Genomic DNA, 25,678 nt, shown 5'->3' on the forward strand with positions numbered 1-25,678 from the left:
CATAGCACTGGCATACAGTTTTAGTCTATTTTAATATCTTGTAGGGAACTCTCTGGTAGGGTGGAGAGTAGAGAGCTTTGCCCAGGGGGGAGATGCATCTTTCCACCTTCTCCAAGGTGATGGTGATGATGGTGGGGGGTGGGCAAGAGAAATGGGGGAATGGTTGGCTTGGAGCAGGGGAAGAAGCTCATCCTGATCCTCATGATGGTGTGAGGGGTTAATTTGTCCTGGGGTAGAATTCCATTTTCTGTTTTGTTTTGTTTTTTTCTTTAAGGTTTCATTTATTTATTCACGAGAGACACACACAGAGAGGCAGGAACACAGGCAGAGGGAGAAACAGGCTCCATGCAGGAGGCCCTATGCGGGACTCGATCCTAGGACTCCAGGATCATGCCCTGAGCCAAAGGCGGACCTCCAACCGCTGAGCCACCCAGGCGGCTCAAGAACCCCATTTCCTAGAGGAGCTCAGACTGTTCTAGGATGCGTTTGTTGTGTACTGAACGATGTTTAATGAACACATGAGAAATCAGTTATTTCCATCCTAGACATGGACATTTATTAAGGCTCTGGCACCCACCCCGGCAGCCGCCCCAGAGCAGTCAGTCACAGCTGGGTCTAGGGCTGGCACTGCTGTTGGAAGCGTCTCATTGTTCTCCTTACCCAGGGCATGAAGGCCGAAATCCTGGTGAAGACTGCTGGAGGAGTCCCCCTCCTATCTCCATAGGAGACAATGCCCTGGGCCACGCCGTTACACACCAGGGGGCCTCCGGAGTCGCCCTGCGGGCATGGAGAGGAAGAGACCCTAAGCCAGGCTTACCCCGACTCCTGCTGCCCTGAGGCCTGGCTCTCAGAGAAAGCTGCTGCTGCTGGCGGTGGTGGTGCGGGGTAGGGGGTGGTGGGTTTTGAAATGGGAGGGCGCTGGAGGTATGGAAGTCAACCTTCTGGATCTTTCCATGGCTGGGCTTCAAGCCTGGCTACAGTTACCGCCTCTAGCCCAAGTCAAATTGCCTTCACCTTCTGCAGGAAAACCCTGCACATGTTTAGGATGCACAGCAGTGCCCCTCCCTTCGCCCCAGGGACCCGATCCATGGCTAAGCCCCCGCCGCACTCCGCTCTGCCCGCACCACACCGGGGCCTCGGGGATGTAGCTACTGCCCAGCCTGCCCGGGGCCCTGTGCCCTCGGCCTTACCAAGAAGGCGGACTTCCCGGCCCTTGGGTTTCCCACACAAATCTGCGTTTGGCCGTTGAAGAAATTGAAGCGACGGGAGCACCTCGAATTGTTCTGCACGGTCAGCTGCACCTCATGGAGTTTGTTCGTTCTCCTGTTGAGGCCCAACAGGCCCCAGCCCGCCACCGTGCACGTGGCCCCGGGTCTCACCCCGGCCTGCGCCCGAGGCAGCGGCACCGGCCTCACCTGGCGCGTGCGCCTCATTCTGTCGGCCAGCTGGGGAGGGGGCAGCGCTCAGCACCCCGGCCCCGCCGCCCGCCCCCCTCCGCGGCCTCCTCCGCCCCAGCTCCCAGGACGCCGAAGCCCCCTCCCCCGGCGCCGGGAGCCGCCTGGCTGGGGCGGTACCTGCAGTAGCATGATGTCGTTCGCTGTGGTCTGGGGATTGTATCTGGGGTGTCGGATGGCCCTGCGTGCAGTGGTGCGCTGCTGGACTCTTTCCCGCCTCCCGACATCGTGGGCTCCCAGGGTCACGGCGATCCGGCTGCGGAGGACAGGTGGCCGGCCTAGCGGTAGGTGTGAGCCCCAGGAGCTCCGCCCGCCGGCTCGCGGGGCAGGTGGACGGCCCAGGGCGGCAAGGCCGCGGCTGAGGCAATTGGGGGGACAGGAGGGGCCCAGGGGCCCAGCTCTGAGCTGAGGGTGGTGGGGGCCGGGGTTTGCTTCCCCTTGAATAAGCTGCGAAATAGCTTGAATTCCTATTTTGAACCCCAGCATGTGTCTGCATCTCCCCCTCGTGCTCTTTTGATCACGCCCTCCTTTCCCCTCGTTCACCGCGCCGCGCTCGTGCGTCTGGGCTCTGCAGCGCCGGCGGTGGTGGCCCGGCGGGAACCCCTGCGCCGCTCACCTTCCCCAGCAGTGAGCTGCGGTCAGCACAAAGTCTTCTCTCACCAGGAAACCCCCGCAAGCACTGGAGCCGCCGTTTGGAGACCGGATTTGGAGATACGCCATGTAGGGGCGGGAATGAGGCCTGGCCTCTCGGCCTCCGATGATGTCCCCTGGAAGGAAGCGTGGGGCACTTACCTCTGTGCTCTCCGAACCCGCAGTGCGGGCACCAGGAGGGCAGCTCCAGAAAGGCCGGCAGATGGGGAGGCGGGAGAGATGATACAGCTACTGGGAAGGAGGAATGGTGGTGAGAGCTGGGTCTGCAGGGCAGCGCACGTTGGGACAGGGCTCGTGGGTTCTGCAGGAAACACTGCTGGCTCCCATCCCGGAATTCGGCTTCCTCCCGGCTCCCAGGAGAGCAGCCCAGCCCCGGCTCCAGGCAGGGTCAGCCTTGGGCTCCCATGGTGAGGAGAGATGCTCTGCTGCAGGGTGGCAAGTCAGGAGCCCTTTGGAGAGGCTTCTCCCCAAGTTCCTTGGTACTTTCTTCCTCAGGGAGATTCCCGGGTCCCTCTGAGACCTGCTCAGGGCCCGCTCATGACCAGCACCAGTCTGAGTTTTCAGAATCTAGACATGAGCCAGTGGTAGTTATTGTGCATTCTTATTGCCTACGCTCAGACAGGTGGACTGCAGAATGGATTTACACTGCACATAGCATATATGTAGGTGGAATTGCTGGGGCAATTCCAAGAGTTTTTTTTTTTTTTTTTAATGTACACTGACTTAATCCTCATAGAACTCTAGGAGGTATGCACTGGTATTCTAATTTATAAACGAGGAATCCGAGGCGCTGTGAATTCAAACAACTTGCCCAATGATACAGAGTTAGGAGCTATCTAGGCAGTCTGGCTTGAGGGTCCCGGAGAAGGGTCAGGCCTGAGATTGGGGATGGTCACTCACCTGCCCCAGCCCCAGGGGGTAGAAGAAAGGCCACCAGGAACAGGAACAGTGGCATCTTCTTGGGAAGGCTGCCCCAGTCAGGTGCTGTGGGGTGCTCTCTCCTGCCAGACTTGTAGCCCCTGAGAGAGGAAGGAAGTCAGGGCGGGGGTGGGGGTGGGGCTCGAGAACGGTCCCATTCTCCTGCTGGTGTGATAGGTTTCATCATCCAAGGCTGCCCAGGAGGCTGGCCCACCAACTGCCAGTGACCTAGGGAAGAGTGTAGTCTAGGTCAACACCACAGTCTCCTGCACAGCTGCTGGGTCAGTGCTGGCAGCACAAATGGGAACCTGGGGCGACAGAGAAGGGGACTTGGGGTGCTGTGTCCCAGAACCCTAAACCCACCAAATTCAATAATACCTTAACAATGTATGAAATCCAGTAGCTGCCTATCTCCTCGGTTTCCAAACTCTCTAGGATTAGAGCCTTAGTCCTTTGGAACTTCAGAGTTTCTCTTAATAAATGCACATTTCCTAGATTACTTAATTTATACCTTGGTAAGGTGTGGACATGGGTGAATGACAGATGGGTGTGGATGGTGGTGGAATGCGGTGAGGGCACCTGGAGTAAGTTGGAGGAAGCAAAAGAGGGATGAGGAAGCCTGCCTGTCTTTACCCTTTGGCCCCTGGACACCTCCCCCCTACTCCGCTGCTATCTTTGCTGCTCCCACTTCTTCTTATTCTTTTTTTTTTTTTTTTAAGGATTTATTTATTTATTCATGAGAGACAAAGAGAGAGAGGCAGAGACAAGCAGAAGGGGAAGCAGGCTCCCTGCAGGGAACTTGATGTGGGACTTGATCCCAAGACCCTGGGATCATGCCCTGAGCTGAAGGCAGAAGCTCAACTACTGAGCCACCCAGGTGTCCCATGCTGCTCCCACTTCTTTCTGGAAGGTGTCAAGGAAGACTGACTAGCTCTCCTGAGTGGGCGCAGGGCATTCCCAGGGAAGGAAGAGGGAAGAACAAGGCTGTGCTGCTGCTAATTACTTTCTCAGGACGCTTGAGCCCCAACAAACTCTCAGTGAAAATGATGACACAGTGGAAGATGTCTGTTTTCTGGCTTCCTACTCAAGGTGAGGACCTCTGTGTGCCAGAAGGTATCTTGCATACAGAAAAAGCCTAGAGACTTGCTTTTGTTGAGAACTGTCAGACCGTAGCTGGAAGAAAAACAACTAAAGAAAAACTCCTTTTCATCGGAGTTAGAAGTCCAATTAACATAATCCCCATCCATGCTCTGCCCCAGGGGCTTCTGGGAAGGAAATGCATGCCTGCTGTGCTGTTGGTAATACGTAGAGAACCCTCACTCCACATCAGGAGGAAGGCGTTTGCAGATCATGGCAGAGTAACACAGACACCCTCAAAAATATTCAGAAGGTTCTGTGGATGCACAGAAAAACATTGTAATACAGTATAATTTTTGCAAAAATTTCAATTAAAATTTAATACAATTCTTTTTTTAAATTTTTATTTATTTATGATAGTCACAGAGAGAGAGAGAGAGGCAGAGACATAGGCAGAGGGAGAAGCAGGCTCCATGCACCAGGAGGCCGACGTGGGATTCGATCCTGGGCCTTCAGGATCACGCCCTGGGCCAAAGGCAGGCGCCAAACCACCGTGCCACCCAGGGATCCTAATACAATTCTTAAACCTTTATGGAATGTGAGAGCTCCACTTGAAAAGCTTATGAAAATTAAGGATCCTCTCCTTACATATAAATACACATGATTTTCACAGCTACAAAGAACTTAATCCCTTTTCTGATGCATGCTTAATGATTGCAACCTCATGAAATTTCTTTATGCATCTGAAAAAAGAGAAAATATTATAATGCCTTATTAATGCCCTAGCATTAGAGGTGATTTTAAATTATTGTTACTTAACTTTTTCAACACTTTGTTTTAAAACCATTAATCTAACTTTTTAAAAATTAAAAAAAACTTTAAAAATTTTATTTATTCATGAGAGACACACAGAGAGAGGCAGAGACATAGGCAGAGGGAGAAGCAGGGTCCCTGTGGGGAGCCTGATGTGGGACTTGATCCCAGGACCCCGGGATCAAGCCCTGAGCCAAAGGCAGAAGCTCAACTACTGAGCCACCCAGGCATCCCTAACTTTTTTTTTTTAAAAGATTTTATTTATTTATTTGAAAGAGAGAGAGAGAGAGAGAGCGTGTGTGAGAGGAGGTGGGTAGGAGGGGCTCAGCAGGGTGAGGGGAGTCTGCTAAAGTTTCTCTCTCCCTCTCCGTCTACCCCTCCCCTGCCATGTACACAAATACACACACTCTCTCTCTCAGAAATAAATAAATAAATCTTAAAACAACCACAACCAAAAAGTCACAATGGTAAGTTAAATCTGGGGTTGAAGGGCAGAGAGGGTATTTTGATTGGGAGGAGACACATAGAGGGTAGTTTCTGAAATTTGGCCATCGTTTGAATTTTGTTCACTTTACATGTGTGTATATTTTGCAATAAAAATTTTTTTAGAAATCTGTTTGCCAGGGTTGGGGATTAGAGAGAACATTTGGACAGAGAATGGAATGTGGGAGAATAAATATGGGCACATATATTCTTAATGTTTTTATTTTCTACTTTAATAAAAATTGTGATATTGGAACAAGTAAGACTGTGATACATTTCACAATATTCATAGGTGGTTACATTTACTTTTGACTGTTTTATTACATTTCCGTCAGTTACAATATTTTTCTCCTTTGGGAGGTTGGGACATGAAAGTAGGATGTTTCCCACCTCCTCTTGGGGGGGCCCCCTTGTGCATACAGCCAAAATGCAAATCTTCTGGGCAGGCAGTTAGTTGCCTGCTGAGGCTGGGCCACTTCCCTCTCTCCCTCCCTTTGATACCGCTCTGGTCAGAAACCAATCTGGGTGCTTTTGGCATTGTGGGAGACCGTTGTACTACTGGGCCATTCCGGACATTCTCAGTGCTGCCTTAACATCACATTTAGAAGGACAGATGGAAAAAAAAAAAAAAAAAAAAGAAGGACAGATGTAAGCTCCTTGGGAGGTCTGCTGATGAGCTTGTGATATTTTTCTGGAGTGCCAGTGTGGAAAGAAGCCCGTGTCTTCTCTATTGTCTACACACACGCACACACACACACACACACAAACACAGACATGTCTGCTGTGAGTGAGATACTTTCTTGCCAAGGAGTGGCTTGTGCTGTGTGCTCCAGCAGGAAGGAGTAGGTGACAAAGGAAATTCTATGGGATCTGCATACAATCTCCCCATCAGAGTAAGTGAAGGGGATAGAGGGACCCAGAAACCCTGAATGTGGCAGAGAAAACTTTGAAAAGAGGTTCAAGGCCCTCAGTATTTCCTGGCAGAAAAGCTTACTTTGAGCTGAGTAGCTGACCCTGGGGCCCTGGGTAAATGTAAGATAAGAGGTGGAGGTGAGCATATTCCCTGAGACACTCTTCTCCAAATGCTTAGACCATCCAACTCTGAGCCACCCAGGGATCCCCAATGTATTGGTTTTGAATCCCATAGTTTAAATTATCCAACATAAACATCTCCCTCATTTTATTAAATATATGTTGATGAATATTGTTTTAAAATCTCATTCGTATTAGGGTGCCTGGGTGGTGGCGTCTGCCTTTGCCTCAGGTCATGGTCCCGGGGTCCTGGATCAAGCTTCGCATGGGGCTCCCTGCTCAGTGGGAAGTCTGCTTTTTCATCTTTTGCTACTCCTCCCTCCTATCCTCGTCTCAGGACATGGCCTCTACCATGCATAGATTGGAAACCTCAGGACCTGTGAGTCTCTAACTTTTTTCCAATTTCTCATTGCCCTTTTGGAACCAAACAAAATCATGCATGTGAAACTGTAGTGGGTGATACAGATAAAATTCAGAGATTTTAGTTATTTTCAGGACAAGTTTTTTCACAGATTCTAAATATAGATCCTTTGTGCCAAACCTGAACTGCTTGGTGGGAAGAGAAGAACCAGGGGAATTTAGGAGACATTTCTTACTAAGTTTCCCAATGGCAGGGACAGAGCCCATCTTGTGCCCGGCACAAAAACAGAGATCTGACATTTGATCTGCTGACGGATGGCATGTGGTACTTTACAGGCCCAGAGCCTGGAGGCTCTAGCTCACAAAGCTGCCATAACCCAGGCTGCCAGCAGGGAGACTTGTGGTCCTGAGACAAGGCCAGGCTGAAAGGGGCTGAGGCTATTGAGTGACTCCACAGGCTATAGCAGGGTCACTATAAGCCCCTGGGGGTGGGGATGCTGGTTTGGACTGAGGGTCTCAGCTGGTCCTACCCTTTGGGAGGTGGGTATTGGCTCCTCTGATAGGCATCTGGCAGGCTGGCAGCTCAGATGTGCCAGGATAGAAAATAGAGGCTGTTGTGGGATGGCCAGCCAGGGAGGAGCTTGACTAAATTCAGTGCTGACCCCTGGGCAAGGCATGGAAGGGAAACCAGGGTGAGGCTGGTTTCTCAGCCTCCTAACCTGCACACAGTCCTGCCTGTAAGAGAAACCTGCGTGCCCCCACCCCCCTTCCCCACTGCTGAGAGAGAGAGCCCCTGGAAACAAGACACCGAGTGCCTGTGGCATGGCCCTCTGGCCTTCTGGATCCCTGGAGTTACTGACCAAATTGTTGGATTGGTGATGGTGGTTGGCTTAGAGAAGTTGAGAAATTTCTAAGTCCCAGAGAGGATACTTTTTGGGGACAGAGGATTGTCCGTCTATAGTAGAGTTTAGGCTGAACCTTTGTAGAGGGCTAAGCACCAAAGAGGTGTTATTGAGAAACTGATGAGAAACTGGACATCATAGGGTTTAGGGAGGGCGGAGGGCTGGAGGAGGCAGGAAAGCCTGGAATTGGCAGCAGAAGATTATCTGGAGCGATGTTGCTGCATACTCGAGGTAGTTCAGTGAATCAGTAAGATCTTAGTCATATTCTCTCTAGAGATCCATTTACTATGGCCCTGCAATCCCTACCCCCGACCCCCCAGTCCCAAGGGATTCTTGCCTCTGCCCCAGAAAAGATGGCCAAGCACAGAGGGAGGTCAATCTCATGCCTGCTGTTAGAGGTGCTTTATTGTTCTCTTTATCCAGGGCAGGAAGTGTGAGACCTTCATGAAGACCCCTGGAGGTGTCCCATCATTTTTTCCATAGGAGAAAATCCCCTGGACCATGTTGTTACACACGAGGGGGCCCCCAGAGTCCCCCTGTGGGCAGAAGGAGGAAGGACTGAGCTGGCTTCTGGTGGTCCTGCCCTCCCCACTACCCTGGGGATGAGTGGTCTGTGTTAGGGGGCTGCATGGGTGATTGGGCCCAGGGCAGGCCCTGTCCCCTCTCTCAGTCCCTGGGCTCTAGCTTGGCACTGACTGCTCTTTCCAATGCCACCCAGGCCAAACCTCTCTCTCCAATCCCCAGGGAACCTCAGGTGGTAATGCTACTGTGGGATGACTGATCCTCCCCCTACTCCCAGCCCGACCCCCTTGGGGAAAAACTGAAGACTGGATTTGTGGACCTAGCTGCCTAAGCTCTAGGCTGAGGAACGAATATATGGCCACTCTCAACCCCCTCTCCAGGTTCCTCCCTCCTGGGGCCCGTCTAGATGGACGCTGGAAGCCTGACCTTGAAGCCGGTCTTCATCTTCTTTGGGTCTCCTACACAAATATGGGTGGCTCCGATATAATAGTCGCGGAAGATGGATCTGCACTCCCAATCTGTCTGCACTTCCAGTGACACCTCCTGCAGGGTGGTTGCTAAGGTGTCCATTGAGATCCGGCCCCAGCCGGCCACGCTGCACACCTGTCCTGGCCTCACCCGGGCCTTGCCCCTGGGCAGGGGGAGAGTCTTCACAGCCGCAGTCAACTTGGCCTTCCTCTCAAGCTGACGGGAAGAGGTAAGAGAGTCCAGCTCAGCCAGTGGCCTCTGGGCCTGACACTCTGATGAGGCGGCAGTGTCTTCTCTCTCCCGTGAGCCTCTGGGACTGGACAGGTGGCCAGCATGGGAAGGATGGCAGGGACAGGTCCCAGTGGGAGGGAAACAGTCTGGACCCAGGAGGGCAAGAGCTGCAGGGAGGTCTCCTTACCAGCAGTAACATGATGTCATTGGAGTAGTTCTTTGGACTATAGTCTGGGTGGGGGATGGCTCTTCTCACGGGGATGACCTGCTGGGTCTTCTCCTGTTCCTTGATGTTGTGGGCGCCCAGGGTGACTTTGATGGAGCTGCACAGAGAGCAGAGTGGGGTGTGGGGGTGTGGAGTCACAGGGTACAGCCTGGGAGTCGAGAGGGCAGGTGGCAGCCAGGGCAGGGCAGCTGAGAGGGAAATCAAGGTGATAGATGGGAGGCAGCCCGGGTGGCTCAGCAGTTTAGCGCCACCTTCAGCCCCAGGGCCTGATCCTGGAGACCTGGGATCGAGTCCCACGTCAGGATCCCCGCATGGAGCCTGCTTCTTCCTCTGCCGGTGTCTCTGCCTCCACCCCCCCCTCAGGAATAAATAAATAAAATCTTAAAAAAAAAAAAAGTGGCTGATGGGTCCTGGATCCTTTTTTATTTTCAATGACACTGAAGGTAGGGCTTTTGGCAGCTTCCTTTGCCCTCAGGCAATATCATGAAATCACTCTGAGTTTGCACTTTGGCTCTAAGGCATGCTTGCATCCTCCATCGCTGCTCTATTTGCCTGGTATGGTTCCTCCCTTCTCAACCTTGCCGCTTACTCTCACATCTGACCCTCTGACCCCAAAGCTTACCAGCTACCTCTCAGCCTTTCATTGCCCCAGCCATGCTCTCAGCTAGTTCCCAGGAGCCCCAGGTGCTTCCCTGGGCTGTAGCCCTTGGGAATCCGACAGGGATCCCTGTAGGTGTCTCAGATGTGTGGGCTGGCTGCTGCCCCTCACCTTCCCCAGCAGTGAGCAGCCGTCAGAACAAAGTCCTTGTGCACGAGGACACCACCACACCTCTTCTTACTGTCCTTCTTATTGTCCTTATCCAGAAACTGAACAAATGCCATGTAGGGCCGGGAGTGGGGCTTGGCCTCATGGCCCCCGATGATCTTCTCTGAAAGAAAAAACTGGGAGATGGGGTACCTGGGGGTGGCTGTGGTCAGGAGAGAAAGCTCAGGAAGGTAGTGATCGAGGGTGGGGTCTATAGTGCCCTGTGGATCCCCGGTTCTTGTAGCAGGATGACCTTTCTTGAGCCTCAAGCCTCAGAACCCCACAGAGAAGGGGGCAGGGCCAGTTCTCTACATCCCACTTCAGATACATGTTTGGTGGAGATAAGATCTATCTTTAAGATGATGGAGTCCCAGAGGATCCTGGACAGGACTCTCTGAGCCTCTGCTCACTACCCAATGGATGCCATTTTCTAATAAGCTACCTATGAGTTATGGAGTTGGATTTTCGAATATCCCCATGTTCTAGGGCCTAGCATCCGAGGGTCCCAGTACACATTTTTAGGTTGCACAAAGGGATGGCCTTCAATGAGCTTCTGGCTGAGGTTGGGTGGAGACAGTGCTGGTGGGATTCGATGCCACAAGAATGGAAGACGGCACTGCTGGAGACAGTGGAGCAGCCACGGGCCAGGGCAGGCAGGGGGAGGTGATGCCGACAACGGGCTGCACAGGGCGGGGCAGAGCTTTGGGTGTAGTCATCTAGCTGCTGCTGAGGTCAATGGCGCCCCGGGCTCCTCTCCCGGGCAGGACTGAGTGGCTAGAAACAAGTACTGAGAAATTTAACTGGCTCTTTATGCTGGGTTCAGTGACAAATCCCGTTACTGCAACTGGTCTGCCTGAGCTTACCTTTCCTGGGTTGGAATGCGGGCTTTTGATTGCCTGTCTTTCATAGCTTCATATCTTCTGCCAAATGCCTTTCTCCAAACAACTCACTTTCCAAATGATAAGAGGGAGGCTAACCCCTATCAACCCTTTTAGTGAGCACCCTGGCTGCCGGCCTTCCTTGGTGAGCATCTGTCCAGCATCAGACCTGTTAGTCTGGGTTTGGGGTAGAGCTGGGCTTCAGAAAGTCCCCAGGCTCAAATTGAGGACAATCCCTGACTGTGCTGGGCTGAAGGGTCAAGAAGAGTACAGGGGGTTTGTGGAATGGGCTCAGGTCTCTGGAATAGGGACAGTCACTCACCTGTCTCAGCCCCAACAGGCAGAAGAAGGGCCAACAAAAGGAGGAGTGGATGCATCTTCCCTGAAGGCCTGCCCAGGTCAGAGAAGCTGGTCTTTCTTCCTTCCAGATACAAAGCCCTGAGGGGAACAATGGAGGGGTGGCTCACTGATCTTCTAGGCCTCTTCAACTTGTGCTCCTCTACAGCTGGATGTTATCATATAAGATGGTTTGTCGAAGTTCTCTAGCTTGGGTTGGGTGAGAATGGTGCAGCCACAACACTTGCACCCCCACTCCTGAGTCATAAGGGGAAAGCAAGAAGAAAGAACAAGAAAGTGAAGGCTGTGGCTACAACCAGCAGGAGGGCTGGTACCTCAGAACCCCTCAATGACTGAATCAAGAATGTTTCCATTTCTTGGCTCTTGGCTCTTTTTCCATTCTGAGGAAATCGTGAATACTTATTTAGCTGTCTAGGTCCAGAGTTAGAGAGACATAGCTCTTGCCCTTGAGATGCTGATGGTTGTCTGGAGCAGACTAAAACTCTGTGGTGAGTGTACATTTCCCCATAGTTGAAGCACACTCATCAGTGGCAGACAGCAAACCACTTTTTCTTTTCAGCCTGCCTTCTCTAAGGTGGATGTTTTAAAAATGAGATTACTTCTATGAATACATTCTTATATAAGAGGCTTAGAAATTGTTGAAAAATGGCAGAAAAAATTTACTCAACTATGGGCTATAAGACATCTTTGAAACCGTAGGATACCTTTGAAATACAACTTTTTATTGTAATGAATTTCCTTTAGAGACACACACACACATACACACACATGTATGCACACACACATGGAAATAGCATGAGGTGGGAAGAGGCTGGATCAGACCAAGATAGAAAAGCACCCTCAACGTCATTTGGGGTTGCTGGAAAATGGGTGGCAGGACACCAGAGGCAGTGCTGGGATTTGGGACCACAGCAAGGCTGTGACTGGCACTTGGGCTAGGCCTGGGGATACTTAAGGGCCCTCTTGTAACCTCTAGACCCCCAAGCTGCCACTCTGATTTGGGGAAGGAATACTGCATGGGGTGAGCTACAGCTTTCTAGAATCTTCTTGCCCATTTCTATTAGGATGAAGTGGCTCCCTATATCAGAGCTTCTTAGGTGATCCTCCTTCCAAATGTGGATTCCTTCATGTTGCCTTACTGGGGTAGAATGAGGTGGGGGTGTAGGTGTGGGATAAGGTAGGAGGGCAATGCAGATGAGAAAAGAGGGTCCCCTAAAGAGGGTCATTTTTCTTGGGGCAGTGTCTCCCTTTTCCTTCTGGAGCTTACATTCAGCCTGTCAGTGGGAGGGGGCGCTGGGAGATGTATTTGGAAGGAGCTGGGTATCAGAGCAGCAGGATTTTTATTCTAGGGCTATGTGAACAGATGGTTGGGGGACAGGCAGTAGGTAACTAACGAATGTTGTTTTGGTGAATAAAGGAGGAATCTAATTTCCACTCCAGAGAAGGAAGTTTATTAAGCCCCTGGCAGCCTCCTCTCCACCCTCTTTCCCAGTGCAGTTCTGGCCTCTGCCTCAGAGAAGGTGGGCAGACTGATCCTGGGGGTGTTTCAGTCTGGGCCCTGCAGGGTGAAGCATCTCATTGTTCTTTCTATCTAGTGCAAAAAGCTTAAGATCCTGGTGGAGACACGTGGAAATTCCCCAACCTTTTTTCCAAAGGAGACAATGCCCTGGGCCACGTCATTACACACGAGGAGGCTCCTGGAGTCTCCCTGTGGACAGAAGGAGGAAGGACTGAGCTGGGCCTGCTGTCCTCCCTGCCACCAGTGGGAGTAGGGTGGTCTCCCCCAGGGAGACAGGACCAGAGACTGGATTGGATGGAAAGGCTGAGGACATAGAGATACAGCTAGTTCTCACTGTCCATTCTCCTCAAAGCTTAGCTGTCCCAAGACTGGGCATGGATTATGCTGGGGAATCTCATCTTAAAAGAAGACTTCTTCTTTTTTGGGCTCTCCATGCACGTTTGAGTGGTGCTGTTGTAGAGGTCTTTACAGATGAGATGCACTGCTTGTCCTTCTGGACTTCAAGCTCTACCTCCTGCAGTTTCCTCACCCTAGAGGTGCTGTTCCTGCTGAGGAGCCCCCAGCTGGTTACGCGGCATAACACCCCTGGCCTCACCTGTGCACTCTTCTTGGGCAGCCGAGGGGGCTCACATTGGCAATCAAGTGGACCTTCCTTTTTAGCTGAATGCAGAGGAGAGGAATTTTAATCTAGTGATGGCTCACAAAGACTCACAGGGACAGTCATGAGGTTGCTTTCCTCACAGCCCAGGACAAATGAAAATGTCATACAGGGAAGGAGGCACAGAAATGAGGTCACAGGGGAAGCAGAACCCCCAGGAATAAAGTGTGCAAGAACCAGTGGAGCGAGGGTTCTACTAGCAGTAACAGATGTCATTGAAGATGCATTTAGGATTATAGACTGGGTGGAGGATGGCTTTTTTCACTGAAATGACCTGCTGGGTCCTCTCCTGCTTCTTGATGTTGTGGGTGCCCAGGACGACTTTGATGGAGCTGCACAGGGAACAGAGTGAGAGGTGGGATCACAGGAGGTGCAGCCCAAAAGCCGTGGAGGAAACAGGACAGCTCAGGGCAGGGCAGGACTGGAATGGGGAGGAATCACAGGGGACAGGGCCCAAGGGCTGAGGATCTCTGTACCTTCTGCTTCTTGGCAGCCCAGGCTGGGTAGCATTTCTTGGAAGAGGATTTCCCATGAGTTGTTAACAGAAGGGCGGGCTTCCAGGCGCTGCTTCTCACCTTCCCCGGCAGCGAGCTACTGTTAGCACAAACTTCTCATATACAAGGAAACCTCCACAGGTCTTATTTGGATCCTGGAACCGGAGAAATGTCATGAGGGATGAGAATGAGGCTTGGCCTCATGGCCCCTGATTATTTTCCCTGAAAGAAAAATATTACCCTGCCTGCTGTGCTCATGGAGCCAAAGGCTGGAGAAGGGGAGATAGATATAAATGGGAGCAGGTGGGAAGGAGTTGGGGTGGCTGAGAGCAAGGTCTGTAGGCGTCAGCAGCAACCAAGAAGGGCTCCTTGGATGGCATTCCTCTTTTGCCAAAAGACCCACAAGACTAAGATTCTCCTTCTAAAAGAGAGAAGAACAGTCCTTGTTCCTTAATTCCTGCTGCAGACCCATATGGTGGCGGACAGAATTTGCATTTGGCATAAGCAGTGAAGTCCCCATAGATCCTGGAAGATCCTTTCCCTGATAGTATGTGGGTCCTCTCTCCCCCTGTGTTTCCCAGACATTACTGAACTGCTCCTTTTTTGTAATGTTTGGAATATGAGGTTAAAATGGAGGCTAGGAATTCCATCTAGTACCATGTTGAACAGCATGGTGATAGTGGACATCTTTACCTTGTTGCTGACCTTAGGGACAAAGCTCTCAGTTTTTCCCCATTGAGAATGATATTCACCGTGGGCCTTTCATATACAGCTTTTATGATATCGAGGTATGTTCCCTCTATCACTACACTCTGAAGAGTTTTAATGAAGAAAGGCTCTTACTTTGTCAAATGCTTTTTCTGCATCTATTGAGAGGATCATATGGTTCTTGTCCTTTCCTTCATTAATGTAGTATATCACATTGATTTGTAGACGTTGAACCACCCTGGCAGTCCAGGAATAAATCCCACTTGGCTGGGGTGAGTAATCCTTTTAATGTACTGTTGGATCCTATTGGCTGGTATCTTGGTGAGAAATTTTGCACCTATGTTCATCAGGGATATTGGTCTGCAATTCCTCTCTTTGGTGAGGTCTTGTCTGGTTTGGGAATCAAAGTAAAGCTTGCCTCATAGAAGTGTTTGGAAATTTTCCTTCCATTTCTGTTTTTTGAAAGAATGTCAGAAGAATAGGTAGGTATTAATTCTTCTTTAAATGTTTGGTAGGATTCCCCTGGGAAACCATCCAGCCCTGGACTCTAGTTGGTTGGGAGGTTTTGATTAGAGCTTCCATCTCCTTGCTGATTATGGGTCTGCTCAGATTTTCTATTTCTTCCTGTTCCAGTTTTGGTAGTTTATCCGTCTCTCTAGGAGTACATCCATTTCTTCCAGATTGCCTAATTTGTTGGCATTTGGGTGCTCATAAGTTGTTCTTATAATTGTGTGTATTTCTTCAGTGTTAGTTGTGATCTCTCCTCTTTCATTCATGATTTTATTTATATGGGTCCTTTCTCTTTTCTTTTTGATGAGTCTGGCCAGGGGTTTATCTATCTTATTAATTCTTTCAAAGAATCAGCTCTTAGTTTCATTGATCTGCTCTTCTCTTCTTTTGGTTTCTGTTTCACTGATTTTTGCTCTAAATTGTATTATTTCTCTTCTCCTGCTGGGTTTAGGCTTTCTTTGCTGTTCTTCCTCCAGCTTCTTCAGGTGTAAGGTTAGCTTGTGTATTTAAGACCTTTCTTGCTTCTTGAGAAAGGCTTATATTCCTATATACTTCCCTCTTAGGACCGCCTTTGCTGCATCCCAAAGCACAGTCATGCTTTCATTTTCATTTGTCTCCATGAATTTTCTTTAGTTCTTCTCTAATTTCCTGATTGGCCCATTCATTCTTTAGTAGGATGCTCTTTAGTCTCCATGTATTTGAGCTCTTTCCAAACCTCCTCTTGTGATTGAGTTCTAGTCTCAAAGCATTGTGGTCTGAAAATATGCAGGGAATGATCCCAATCTTTTGGTACCAGTTGCGGCCTGTTTGTGACCCAGGATGTGATCTATTCTGGAGAATGTTCTATGCGCATTTGAGAAGAAAGTGTATTCTGTTGCTTTAGGATGGAAAGTTCTAAATAGATCTGTGAAGTCCATTTGGTCCAGTGTGTCATTCAAAGCCCATGTTTTCTTGCTAATCTTCTGCGTTGATTATCTGTCCATTGCAGTGAGTGGAGTGTTAAAGTCTCCTATTATTATTGTATTATTACTGATGTGTTTCTTAATTTTGTTATTAATTATTGTATATAACTGGCTGCTCCCGTGTTAGGTGCATAAATATTTACAATGGTTAGATCTTCTTGTTGGATAGAACCTTTATGTATGGTATCGTTCCTTCCTCATCTCTTCTTACAGTCTTTGTTTTTTTTTTTCAGTCTTTGTTTTAAAAGTATATTTACCTGATATAAGGATTGCTACCCTAGCTTTCTTCTGATGTCCATTAGTATATTAAATGGTTTTCCACCCCCTCACTTTAAATCTGGAGGTGTCTTTGGGTCTAAAATGAGTCTCTTGCAGACAGCATGTCGATGGGTCTTGTTTCTTTTATCCAATCTGATACCCTGTGTCTTATATTGGCATTAGCCCAAATACTTTCAGAATAACTATTGAAAAATATGAATTTATTGTGAGTGTATTGCATGTAAAGACATTGTTTCTGTATATTGTCTTTGTTCCTTCCTGGTCTGTTACTTTTGGTGTCTCTCTTTGCATAAAGGATCCCCTTTAATATTTCTTGCAGGGCTGGTTTAGTGATCACAAATTCTTATAGTTTCTGTTTGTCTTGGAAGCTTTTAATCTCTCCTTCTATTTTGAATGACAGCCATGCTGGATAAAGTGTTCTTGGTAGCATACTTTTCTTATTTAGCACCCTGAATATATAATGCAGTTCTTTCTGGCCTGCCAGTTCTCTGTGGATAGGTCAGCTGCCAGTCTAATATTTCTACCCTTGTAGGTTATGGACCTCTTATATAAGGCTGCTTTCAGGATATTCTCTTTGTTTCTGAGATTTACAAGTTTCACTATTATATATGTCAAAGTGTTGACTTATTTTTATTGATTGTGAGGGTGCGTGGGTCTCTGTGCCTCCTGGACTTGGATGGCTCTCTCCTTCCCCAGATTAGGGAATTTCTCTGCTATAATTTACTCCAATATATACCTTCTGCCCCCCACTTTCTTTCCTCTCCTTTGGGTTCCACTTATTCTAATATTGTTTCACTTTATGGTATCATTTCTCTCTTAAATTCTCCCCCTGTGATCCAGTAGTTGTTTCTCTGTCTTCTTCTTAGCTTCTTTATTCTCCATCATTTTGTCTTGTATATCACTAATTCTCCCTTCGGCCTCATTTATCCTAGAATTTAGAGTATCCATTTTTTAAAAAAAGATTTTATTTATTTAATCATGAGAGACACAGATAGAGAAGCAGAGACATAGTCAGAGGGAGAAATGGGCTCGCAAAGAGCCCGATGCAGGATTCGATCCTCAGACCCGGGATCATGCCCTGAGCTGAAGGCACTCAACCATTGAGCCATCCTGGTGTCCCTAGAGCATCGTTTTTTTTTTTTTTTTTTTTTTTACTGCATCTCATTAATAGCCTTTTTAAAATTTTGACTTGATTAGATTTTAGTTCTTTTATTTCCCCAGGAAGGGATTCTCTAGTGTCTTCTATGCTTTTTTCCCCAAGCCCAGCTAGGATCTTTATAATTATTATTCTGAAGTCTAGTTCTGACATCTTACTTATGCCCATGCTGATTATGTCTCTGGCAGTCAGTACTACCTCTTGTTCTCTTTTTTGAGGTACTACCATCCTGTCATTCTGTCTAGAGAAGAATAGTGAACATGAGAACAAAATACTACAATGGGGCAACAAAGACCCTGAGAAATAGACACTAAACAAATCCAAAGAGACCTGAAACTGAAAAAAAAAAAAGAAAGAAAAAGAAAAAAAAAAAAGAGAACATAATTAGACACGTGAACAGAACAAAAAAATACACTGGATCACATACCGTAGAGAAATAAAACCTTATATACTAACAAAAATAAAATTAAATACAATGAAAGGATAGAATGTAATTTCAAAAATGAAAATTAAAGGACAAAAAACAAACAAAAGAGAAGGAATATAAATAGACAGGTCAACAGAACAGAGAAATACACTATATCCTGTGTGTATTTTGGTCAGTTTGTGGGAAGAAACTACATACCAAAATTGTAAAGAAAGAAAACTATATATATATAGTTTTATATATATATATATATATATATATATATATATCTCCATATATATGGTATATATGTGTGTGTGTGTATATATATATATATATATATATATATATATATATACCAAAATATATTTAGATATGTTGAAAGAAGAGAATGTAACTGTAAAAATGATAACTAAAAAAAGACTTAAAAAAGAGGTGATAAAATAAGAAATTGGTTGAAAAAGGAAAGAGAGGGGCACCCGGGTGGTTCAGGTGGTTGAGGATCTGCTTTTGTCTCAGGTTGTGATCCTGGGGTCCTGGGACTGAGTCCGTCTCTGTCTGTGTGTCTCTGACTCTCTCTCTCTCTCATGAATAAATAAATAAAATCTTTAAAAAAGGAAAAGAAAAAGGAAAGAGAAAAAATTAAAATACTAAAGAATCATGGGGAAAAAACCATGAATTCTGTATCTTATATTCCCCTATAGTGCTGGAGTGTTGCATTTCTGTGTGATCGGTAAACTTGGTCTTAGCTGGGTGTTCTTGCTTACCTTCAGGGGGAGAGGGCTGTTGTATTGATTCTCGGGTGTCTTTGCCCCGGGTGGAATTGCACCACCCTGGTCAGGGGGCCAAGTCAAGTAACCTGCTCCCGATTTCTCTATGAGGCTTTTGCTCCCTGAGGGCTTTCTGCATCTTTAGAGGATGGGAGTTAAAATGGCGGCCTTCCAATCTCTAGCTTGGGAGCTGAGAGCTCAGTGCACCCTGAAAAGCAGGGAAAAGCAGTCAATCACTTGTGTGTCCCTGGACTCTGTGGTCACCCAGCCTGTGACTGAGCATTTCTATCTCAGGCACACACCCTGTTTGGAGTCCCTGAACCCTGTAGATTTATGTGACATGCCCCATGCAGCCCGTCCTGGAGGAAGGGGGGTCTCAGTGGTTCTGCTGCTTGCTGGACCCCCGCTAAGAGAGTGGTTGCCTGACTGTGTTTATGGCAACCCTGAGCTGAGAGCCTACTCCTGGGCTTGCTGATTACAGCTGGCTTCCCTGCCTTGATCCCTGGGAACTCTGCCTCACTCAGCCTCCCCCACTTCCCATCTCCCTGTGACCCTGAGGATCCTGGGACCACACTGTCCCACCTAGGATTTCACCACTGCTTTGCAGCCTGAGCACCTTTCAGCCAGTGATGTCCCTCTCCAGAGCAGACTTCTTAAAGTTCTGATTTTGTGATCCACTGCTCTATCACTTTCCTGCTGGCTGAAGAAGCTCCCTATCCCCCACTCCACCCCCCACAGTTTATCTTCCCATATATCACTTGGATTCACTTTTCTGTACCACCTACCTTGGAGAAAGTAGTTCTTTTTCTTTTTTAAAGATTTTAAGTTTTTTTTTAAATTTTTATTTATTTATGATAGTCACATACAGAGAGAGGGAGGCAGAGACATGGGCCGAGGGAGAAGCAGGCTCCATGCACCGGAAGCCTGATGTGGGATTCGATCCCGGGTCTCCAGGATCACGCCCTGGGCTAAAGGCAGGCTCTAAACCACTGTGCCATCCAGGGATCCCTTTTTAAAGATTTTATTTATTTATTCATGAGACACACACACACACACACACACACACACACACAGAGGCAGAGACACAGGCAGAGGGAGAAGCAGGCTCTATGCAGGGAGCCTGACGTGGGACTCGATCCTGGGTCTCCAGGATCAGGCCCTGGGCTGAAGGCAGTGCTAAACCCCTGAGCCACCCAGGCTGCCCTGTCACTTTTCTTTTTGTAGAGTTGCAGCTATTCTTTTCTTAGATCTCCAGTTGAGTTTGCAGGTGTTCAGAATGCTTTAATAGCTACCTGGCTGGATTCCTGGGATCAGAGAAAACTAAAGTCTCCTACTCCTCCGCCGTCTTGGACTCCTCACCCCATTCTAGGGATTTTTATCTACTGTTTTTAAATGACAAACACTCAGAGTAATAGAGTCCACCTCTCTTGTCAATGTTTTTAACCAAAGTCCTATACTTGACACTAATTGGCTTCAGTTAATGAACCACCATGACCCTAGAGATTGAATCAACTGACTGAAGCCACATTATTCCTCCTTTGTGAAGACTGGGGGCAGTCACAGCCAAGCCCCCCAAGACAAGTCAACTAAGATTGGGGAAAGGTTGGTTCCCCAAAAGAAGTTCAGATGACTAGATCACCAATAACATGAAGTGGAAAAGTATGCTGGGCAACCAAAACCAAGAGTTGTCCTTTGAGTATTGTCAGTCGTCTGTCCAGAGAGCCACACTTCTGAGATAGCAGGTTTGCCACATACTAGTCTCACATTTGTTAAGCCAACTCTGCTGCTGATCTCACTACCATTGGATGTGAGGGGCCGTGGTTTCTAAACAGCCAGGCCCCATTCAGTTCAAAGAATGGCTAAGTCTTACAATCCCTTAATCCTATAACTTAAGTATTTTCTTCATGCTCTTAAGAGCCTACTAGTCTCTCCTTCCTAGTTAATGAAAAATTTAGCATGCAATTACTTCCTACAATTGTTGGAAAATTTGAAAACTAATATAAGCAAAGAGAAAATGAAAATGATCTAATTTCTTTCTTTTTAAAGATTTATTCTATTTTTATTAGAGAGAAAGAGAAAGCAGAGGGGAGGATCAAAGGGAGAGGGAAAGAGTCTTAAGCAGACTCTGTGCTGAGTGGATGTGGCACTTGACCTCACAACCCTCATGTCATGACCTGAACAAAACAGAGGATCCCCTGCTTAATTGATGGCACCACCCAAGGGCCCCTAAAATTATCTGATTTCTGACTCTGACTCTTGATCTCAACTCAGGTGCTGATCTCAGGGTTGAGAATTCAACCCCATTTTGGGTTCCTCACTGGGTGTGGAACCTACTTAAAAAATGATCTGATTTCTCATCATTCACTGATATCATCTTTAATGTCTCGAAGTATGATCTAACATATTCTTCCCTCTTATATATCTGCATTTTTTAAAATTAAAAAAAGGATTGTGCTCAAAGTAAGGCTATGATCCAAATACACATTGAGATGTAATGTGAAATTCACGTAACATACAATTCACTAACTGTACAATTCAGTGGCATTTAGTACATTTGAAATGTTGTGGAACTACCACCTCTTTCTAGTTACAAAACTTTTTCATCACTCCAAGATATCCATCCATCCCATCCACAACTTAATGGGTACTTAGTAAATTTCCATTCTCTCTTCCCCACCTCTGCCTGGTCCACTGGCAACAACTAATCTTCTGTCTCCATGGATTTGCTTATTTTGGATATTTCATATCAAATGATCATGCAATATGTGACCTGTTTTGTCTGGCTTCTTTACGAGGGTCATTATTTCTGCACATCCTTGTCAATACTGTTATTTTTCAATTTTTTATTATAGCTATCTTAGGGGTGCCTGTGTGGCTCAGTTGGTTAAGCACATGCCTTTGGCTCAGGTCTTTTCACATAGATATCTGGTTGTCCCCAGCTATATTCATTGAAGATATTATTGTTTCTCCACTAAATGGTCTTGGCACCCTTGGCAAAAATCAATTTGCCATAGATATTTGAGTTTATTTCTGGGCTCTCTGTTCATCTATATGCCTACTCTTATGCTGGTACCAAACTCTTTTTTTATTTTTTAAAAGATTTTATTTATTTATTCATGAGAGACACACAGAGAGAGGCAGAGATATAGGCAGAGGGAGAAGCAGGCTCCCTGCAAGGACCCCAGTGTGAGCCTTGATCCTGGGATTCCAGGACCATGCCCTTAAGCTGAAGGCAGATGGTCAGCCACTGAGCCAATGAGGCGTCCTGATACCTGGCTTACATGCTCTGTCTCTCTAAAATAAATAAATAAATCTTTGAAAAGAGTAAAAATGTCATTTAAGTGTCTTCAAAACTCTGCTGTTTCTGGTGAGAAGCTGGTTATTATTAGTATTCTTATTATAATTTTTACGGTAAAACACTTTTTTTCATTGTTACTATTGTTTCCCTTAAAGTAATGTGTCTTTTCCCTCAACTTTCAACTTTTTGTCTTTATCAAATGCCAATTTGACTATTGTGTACTTAGATGTGGCTTTCTGTGCTCCACCTGAGGGTCACTGAGCTTCCTGCCTCTGTGGATGAGAAATGTCATCTAGCAACAGGCCTATGAAAAAAGGAACCCAGAACTGCAGTTCTTTCATGGTCAAAAGCAGTGTCATGTGGGATACAGATAGGTAATAAACCCTGTAAGTTCTCCACAGAGTGGTACTGGAAGGCAGAGCCATCCCAATACACGTTCCTGAGACAAATTAGGAGATGTGGCATTCCTTTGGGCCCACCCCCCACCAGGAGCTGGCTTTACATTTCTCTCTCTAGTCACAGAGTGACCTGTCTCTTCCAGTGAGTCTGAGGAGAGGACAGGTAGGGGAAGAAGCAGATCTTGGGGGGAGGAGAGGCAATTCCTTGAGGTCACGACAGAGATATTTTATTTTGTTTCGTTTCTTAGTTTTCACGACAGATTTTTAAGCAAAAGAAGAAATTTTCCTCAAAGTGGGGGGGGGGTTGCTGGATGTCCCCCCAGACAAAGGAGATTTGAAGGAATTGGCTTAAGTTGACTTCAGCTTGCTAAGGAAGTTTTTCTGAATACTTGTCACAGTATGGCTGCCACAGGAGCCTAGAGGATTTCTCTCCAGGGAGGTGTCTGAGCAGAAGATCACCACAGAGTGGGCATTAGGAAAGTGTTAGCCTTCTTGCTGGCTTGGCTGTCGGGAGGCCGGGGCTCAGTCCAGGCTCTGTCCTAACTCTGGTACCTTCAGTCAGTTACTCTGCCTTTCTGGGATTTTGTCTCCCCCTCATCTCTCTCTCAAAGGAGGAGAGACTGCAGTGAGTGTTCTCAAACTTGTTTTAAACCACAGAACCATTTCCTCGAAGTAAAGGTCACACCTAAACTGAAAATGCATGTGGCTGGACAACTTTAAAAAATAGTATTTTAAATTTTGCTTTCTGCATTTTCCTTTTTGTCTTTTTTTCAATCAAGGAACCAGGGCTTTAGTATGCCTTAGATGCACAGAGTTTTCTTTTTTTTTCAGCTCCAAAGCAGAAGCTGTGTAACCTCATTGCTCTTCCCTTGGACAAGTGCCTAAGGTCCTTAAGAGATTGTGTTGCTTCAGGCTTTGGGCATGAGATATGAAGGGGCATGACTTTGAGGCTTACACGACCCCAGATGATTTACTCTATGTCACACAGTGTGTGGTGTGGTGTGTACTGGGTGCAGGAGGGCCTTAGCCCAGAGCTGGAACTCAGGCTCAGATTCCAGGCAGCACCCGCCTGTACTAGTGTCTGAACCTTGGAGATATGGCTGCTGAGAGTTTCTGTGGAGGGGAGCCCAACACAAGGAGATCCTTGGTTAGCAGAAAATCACATCCTCTCTGTGTTTCCTCCAAGCCATGGACTTCTTAATGTTGAAGAGTCCAGGCAGTGTTGGGCTTTGTGAACGCAAGAGTGACCATGCTGGCCTGAAGAGCAGAGGCGATTCTCCATCTTTCCAGACCATGTGAGCCTGTCTGGTTCTCATTCGAGTCTGCACAGGTGGGACCTTGTGGTCATAACAGAGAATGTTTCTGGGTTGTGTGACTGGATGGGTGTTTAGAGTCCAATGTAGATTGCCTTCAGGCAAGTATGTAATGTGGTTTTTCCTGCCATTTGGATCTGAACGATGACATTCATACCTGCTATGTTTTCAAGTTTATTTTGTTTCTTTTAATTTAAAAAAATATTTTGTTTATTTGAGAGAGGGAGAGAAATACAGAGAGAGTGTATGGGGGATGGGGGAGGCAGAGAGAGAGGGAGAAGCTCAGCAGGGACCCTGACACTGGGCCTCATCCAGGGACTGTGGATCATAACCTGAGCCAAAGGCAAATGGTTAACCGACTGAGTCACCCAGTGCACCTATACCTCCCACTAGTGAAGCCACAGAAAATAAGGCTGCCCTCTACCCCAGGTGAAGAGGATGCTCCAGTAAACAGAGTTTGATAACTTCTAGAAACTAAATGGCTAAAGTCATTTCCAAATCCCATACACGGCTGTGCTAGAGTCCCATGCGATGCTATTCTTACTGACTGTGACCCACAACAAAAATAAATAGAAATACTTGCTTCCTGTGGACTTCCCACAGAGATGTAGGCACCATGGGCTCGTGTGAAGGAGGGAGGAGGGGTTAGATGATTTAGGTGACATTCAACAGTGCCAGGTTCACCTGGGCTCAGGTGATGGAGCCTGCATTCTGTTTACTGTATATCCCCAGTTAATGCCTGGTACTCAGTAGTCGGCTCTGAATCAGCATTTGCTTTTTGGGTGATGGGAAGAAAATTGCGCTTTCCTGTCCTATTGTAGAGAGGAGCCTTTTCTTTTCTTTCTTTCTTTTTAAGATTTTATTTATTTATTAATGAGAGATAGAGAGAGGCAGAGACACAGGCAGAGGGAGAAGCAGGCCCCATGCAGGAAGCCCGACATGGGACTCGATCCCTGGTCTCCAGGATCAGGCCCTGGGCTGAAGGTGGTGCTAAACCGCTGAGCCACCCAAGCTGCCCAGAGAGGTGTCTTTTCTAACTCAAAAGGCTGATATAGCCCAAGATGGCCAGCTGGAAGTCTAGTCTAGAAGGTTGGCGGGGCCAAGATGGACAGGTTGAGAGGGACTCTGCCTACTGAGTGACCAGGCAGCCAAGGGACCTGGAACACATGTGGAGACACACTGGGCTAGATGTGAGGGGTTGAGCTGCACTGCCCCGCTGGTGGATGGGGCCAAGGGTTCTGGAGCACCGCCCCACCAGCCCTGTCCTCATGGATGCTGCCTTGTGCTCTCACAGACCTGGTATCTCTGAGTCTCCTCTGTCTCAGGGTGGGAGCTGGGCTGGCACGTCAGTCGTGAGGCCCTGCTGGAACTTGGGTGTTCTAGGTAGAAGGGATATGAGGAAGAGGCCAGATCAGATGAGTGTGGTCTGGAAGGGACAGGAGTTGGTGGCCAAAGAATGCTCTCAGTGGTCAGCAGGGATGGACAAGAAGGGGCAGCCAGGAGATTCAAGGCCGAGCTGGTCCCTGAGCTCAGAAGAGGTCAGAGAGGGAACTCAGTGGAGGAGAGATGAAAAGCTCCTCGTGAGACCCCGGCCCAGCCTGTGCCAGCTTCCTCGGCTATGGGAGGGAAATGTCCTGCTTGAGGAGGCCCCTGTCGGTTCTCAGCAGGGCAGGTCCTAGAGCTGTACCCTAGATTGTGCCAGCGTGGGTCCAGGACCCATGGTGTCTATCCCTTAGCTCCCTGCCAGAGAACACAGGGGGAGGAGGTAAAACGTTCACCCTGAGCCCAGGGACCAGAGTGGTTGATGCTTTCTCCTGCTAGTGCTCAGCTTCAGGCCTGGCACAAGGGCAGGCTCTGAGACACAGGTGTGGGTAAGGAGGAGCTGGAAGGAACTTTGCATGGTGCTGAGGGGAGATGGGAGGAGGACGAAGAAGAGGAAGCAGAAGAGCAGAATTGTGTCACTGGCCTTGTCAAAAGCACAGAGTTGATGTCAGAGAACGAAGGTCAGTGAATAAATAAGAAACGGGCCC

At 47.8% G+C, this 25,678-nt stretch overlaps 2 protein-coding genes across 3 annotated transcripts; both read right to left on the minus strand.

Moving 5' to 3' along the window:
- Window positions 1-530: 530 nt before the first annotated feature.
- Window positions 531-3,118, minus strand: CTSG (cathepsin G). The gene is made up of 5 exons (XM_025443622.3): window positions 3,006-3,118; window positions 2,071-2,221; window positions 1,575-1,710; window positions 1,191-1,445; window positions 531-777 (listed from the first exon to the last, which is right to left on the minus strand). The coding sequence occupies exons 1-5, from the start codon at window positions 3,058-3,060 to the stop codon at window positions 616-618; spliced, it is 759 nt and encodes a 252-aa protein (XP_025299407.1). The 5' UTR covers window positions 3,061-3,118; the 3' UTR covers window positions 531-615.
- LOC112657573 (granzyme H) lies at window positions 3,008-11,472 on the minus strand. 2 transcript variants are annotated; one of them, XM_049113024.1, is made up of 5 exons: window positions 11,143-11,405; window positions 9,907-10,066; window positions 9,099-9,234; window positions 8,639-8,896; window positions 3,008-3,124 (listed from the first exon to the last, which is right to left on the minus strand). In XM_049113024.1, exons 1-5 carry the CDS (start codon window positions 11,195-11,197, stop codon window positions 3,083-3,085), a joined length of 651 nt encoding a protein of 216 aa, XP_048968981.1. In that variant the 5' UTR covers window positions 11,198-11,405; the 3' UTR covers window positions 3,008-3,082. The 2 variants fall into 2 exon arrangements, with proteins under 2 accessions (XP_048968981.1, XP_025299408.1); XM_025443623.3 differs by lacking the exon at window positions 3,008-3,124 and adding an exon at window positions 8,065-8,226 and having other exon boundaries at window positions 11,143-11,472.
- Window positions 11,473-25,678: the final 14,206 nt, after the last annotated feature.

This window comes from Canis lupus, chromosome 8 (genome assembly GCF_003254725.2).
Source record: "Canis lupus dingo isolate Sandy chromosome 8, ASM325472v2, whole genome shotgun sequence".
NCBI lineage: Eukaryota > Metazoa > Chordata > Mammalia > Carnivora > Canidae > Canis > Canis lupus.

Bases quoted from the DNA above. Each gene is read 5' to 3' on its own strand.
- LOC112657573 (XM_025443623.3), bottom strand. From the start codon at position 11,197: ATGCATCCACTCCTCCTTTTGTTGGCCCTTCTTCTGCCTGTTGGGGCT. The intron at 9,235-9,906 runs GTGAGGGGCAGC...CTCTCTGTGCAG, and splicing joins GCTGCTCACTGCTGGGGAAG to CTCCATCAAAGTCACCCTGG. The intron at 8,897-9,098 runs GTAAGGAGACCT...TCTTCCCGTCAG, and splicing joins ATGACATCATGTTACTGCTG to CTTGAGAGGAAGGCCAAGTT.
- CTSG (XM_025443622.3), bottom strand. From the start codon at position 3,060: ATGCCACTGTTCCTGTTCCTGGTGGCCTTTCTTCTACCCCCTGGGGCT. The intron at 1,711-2,070 runs GTGAGCGGCGCA...TGTCCTCCGCAG, and splicing joins GCAGCTCACTGCTGGGGAAG to CCGGATCGCCGTGACCCTGG. The intron at 1,446-1,574 runs GTACCGCCCCAG...CCCCCTCCCCAG, and splicing joins ACGACATCATGCTACTGCAG to CTGGCCGACAGAATGAGGCG.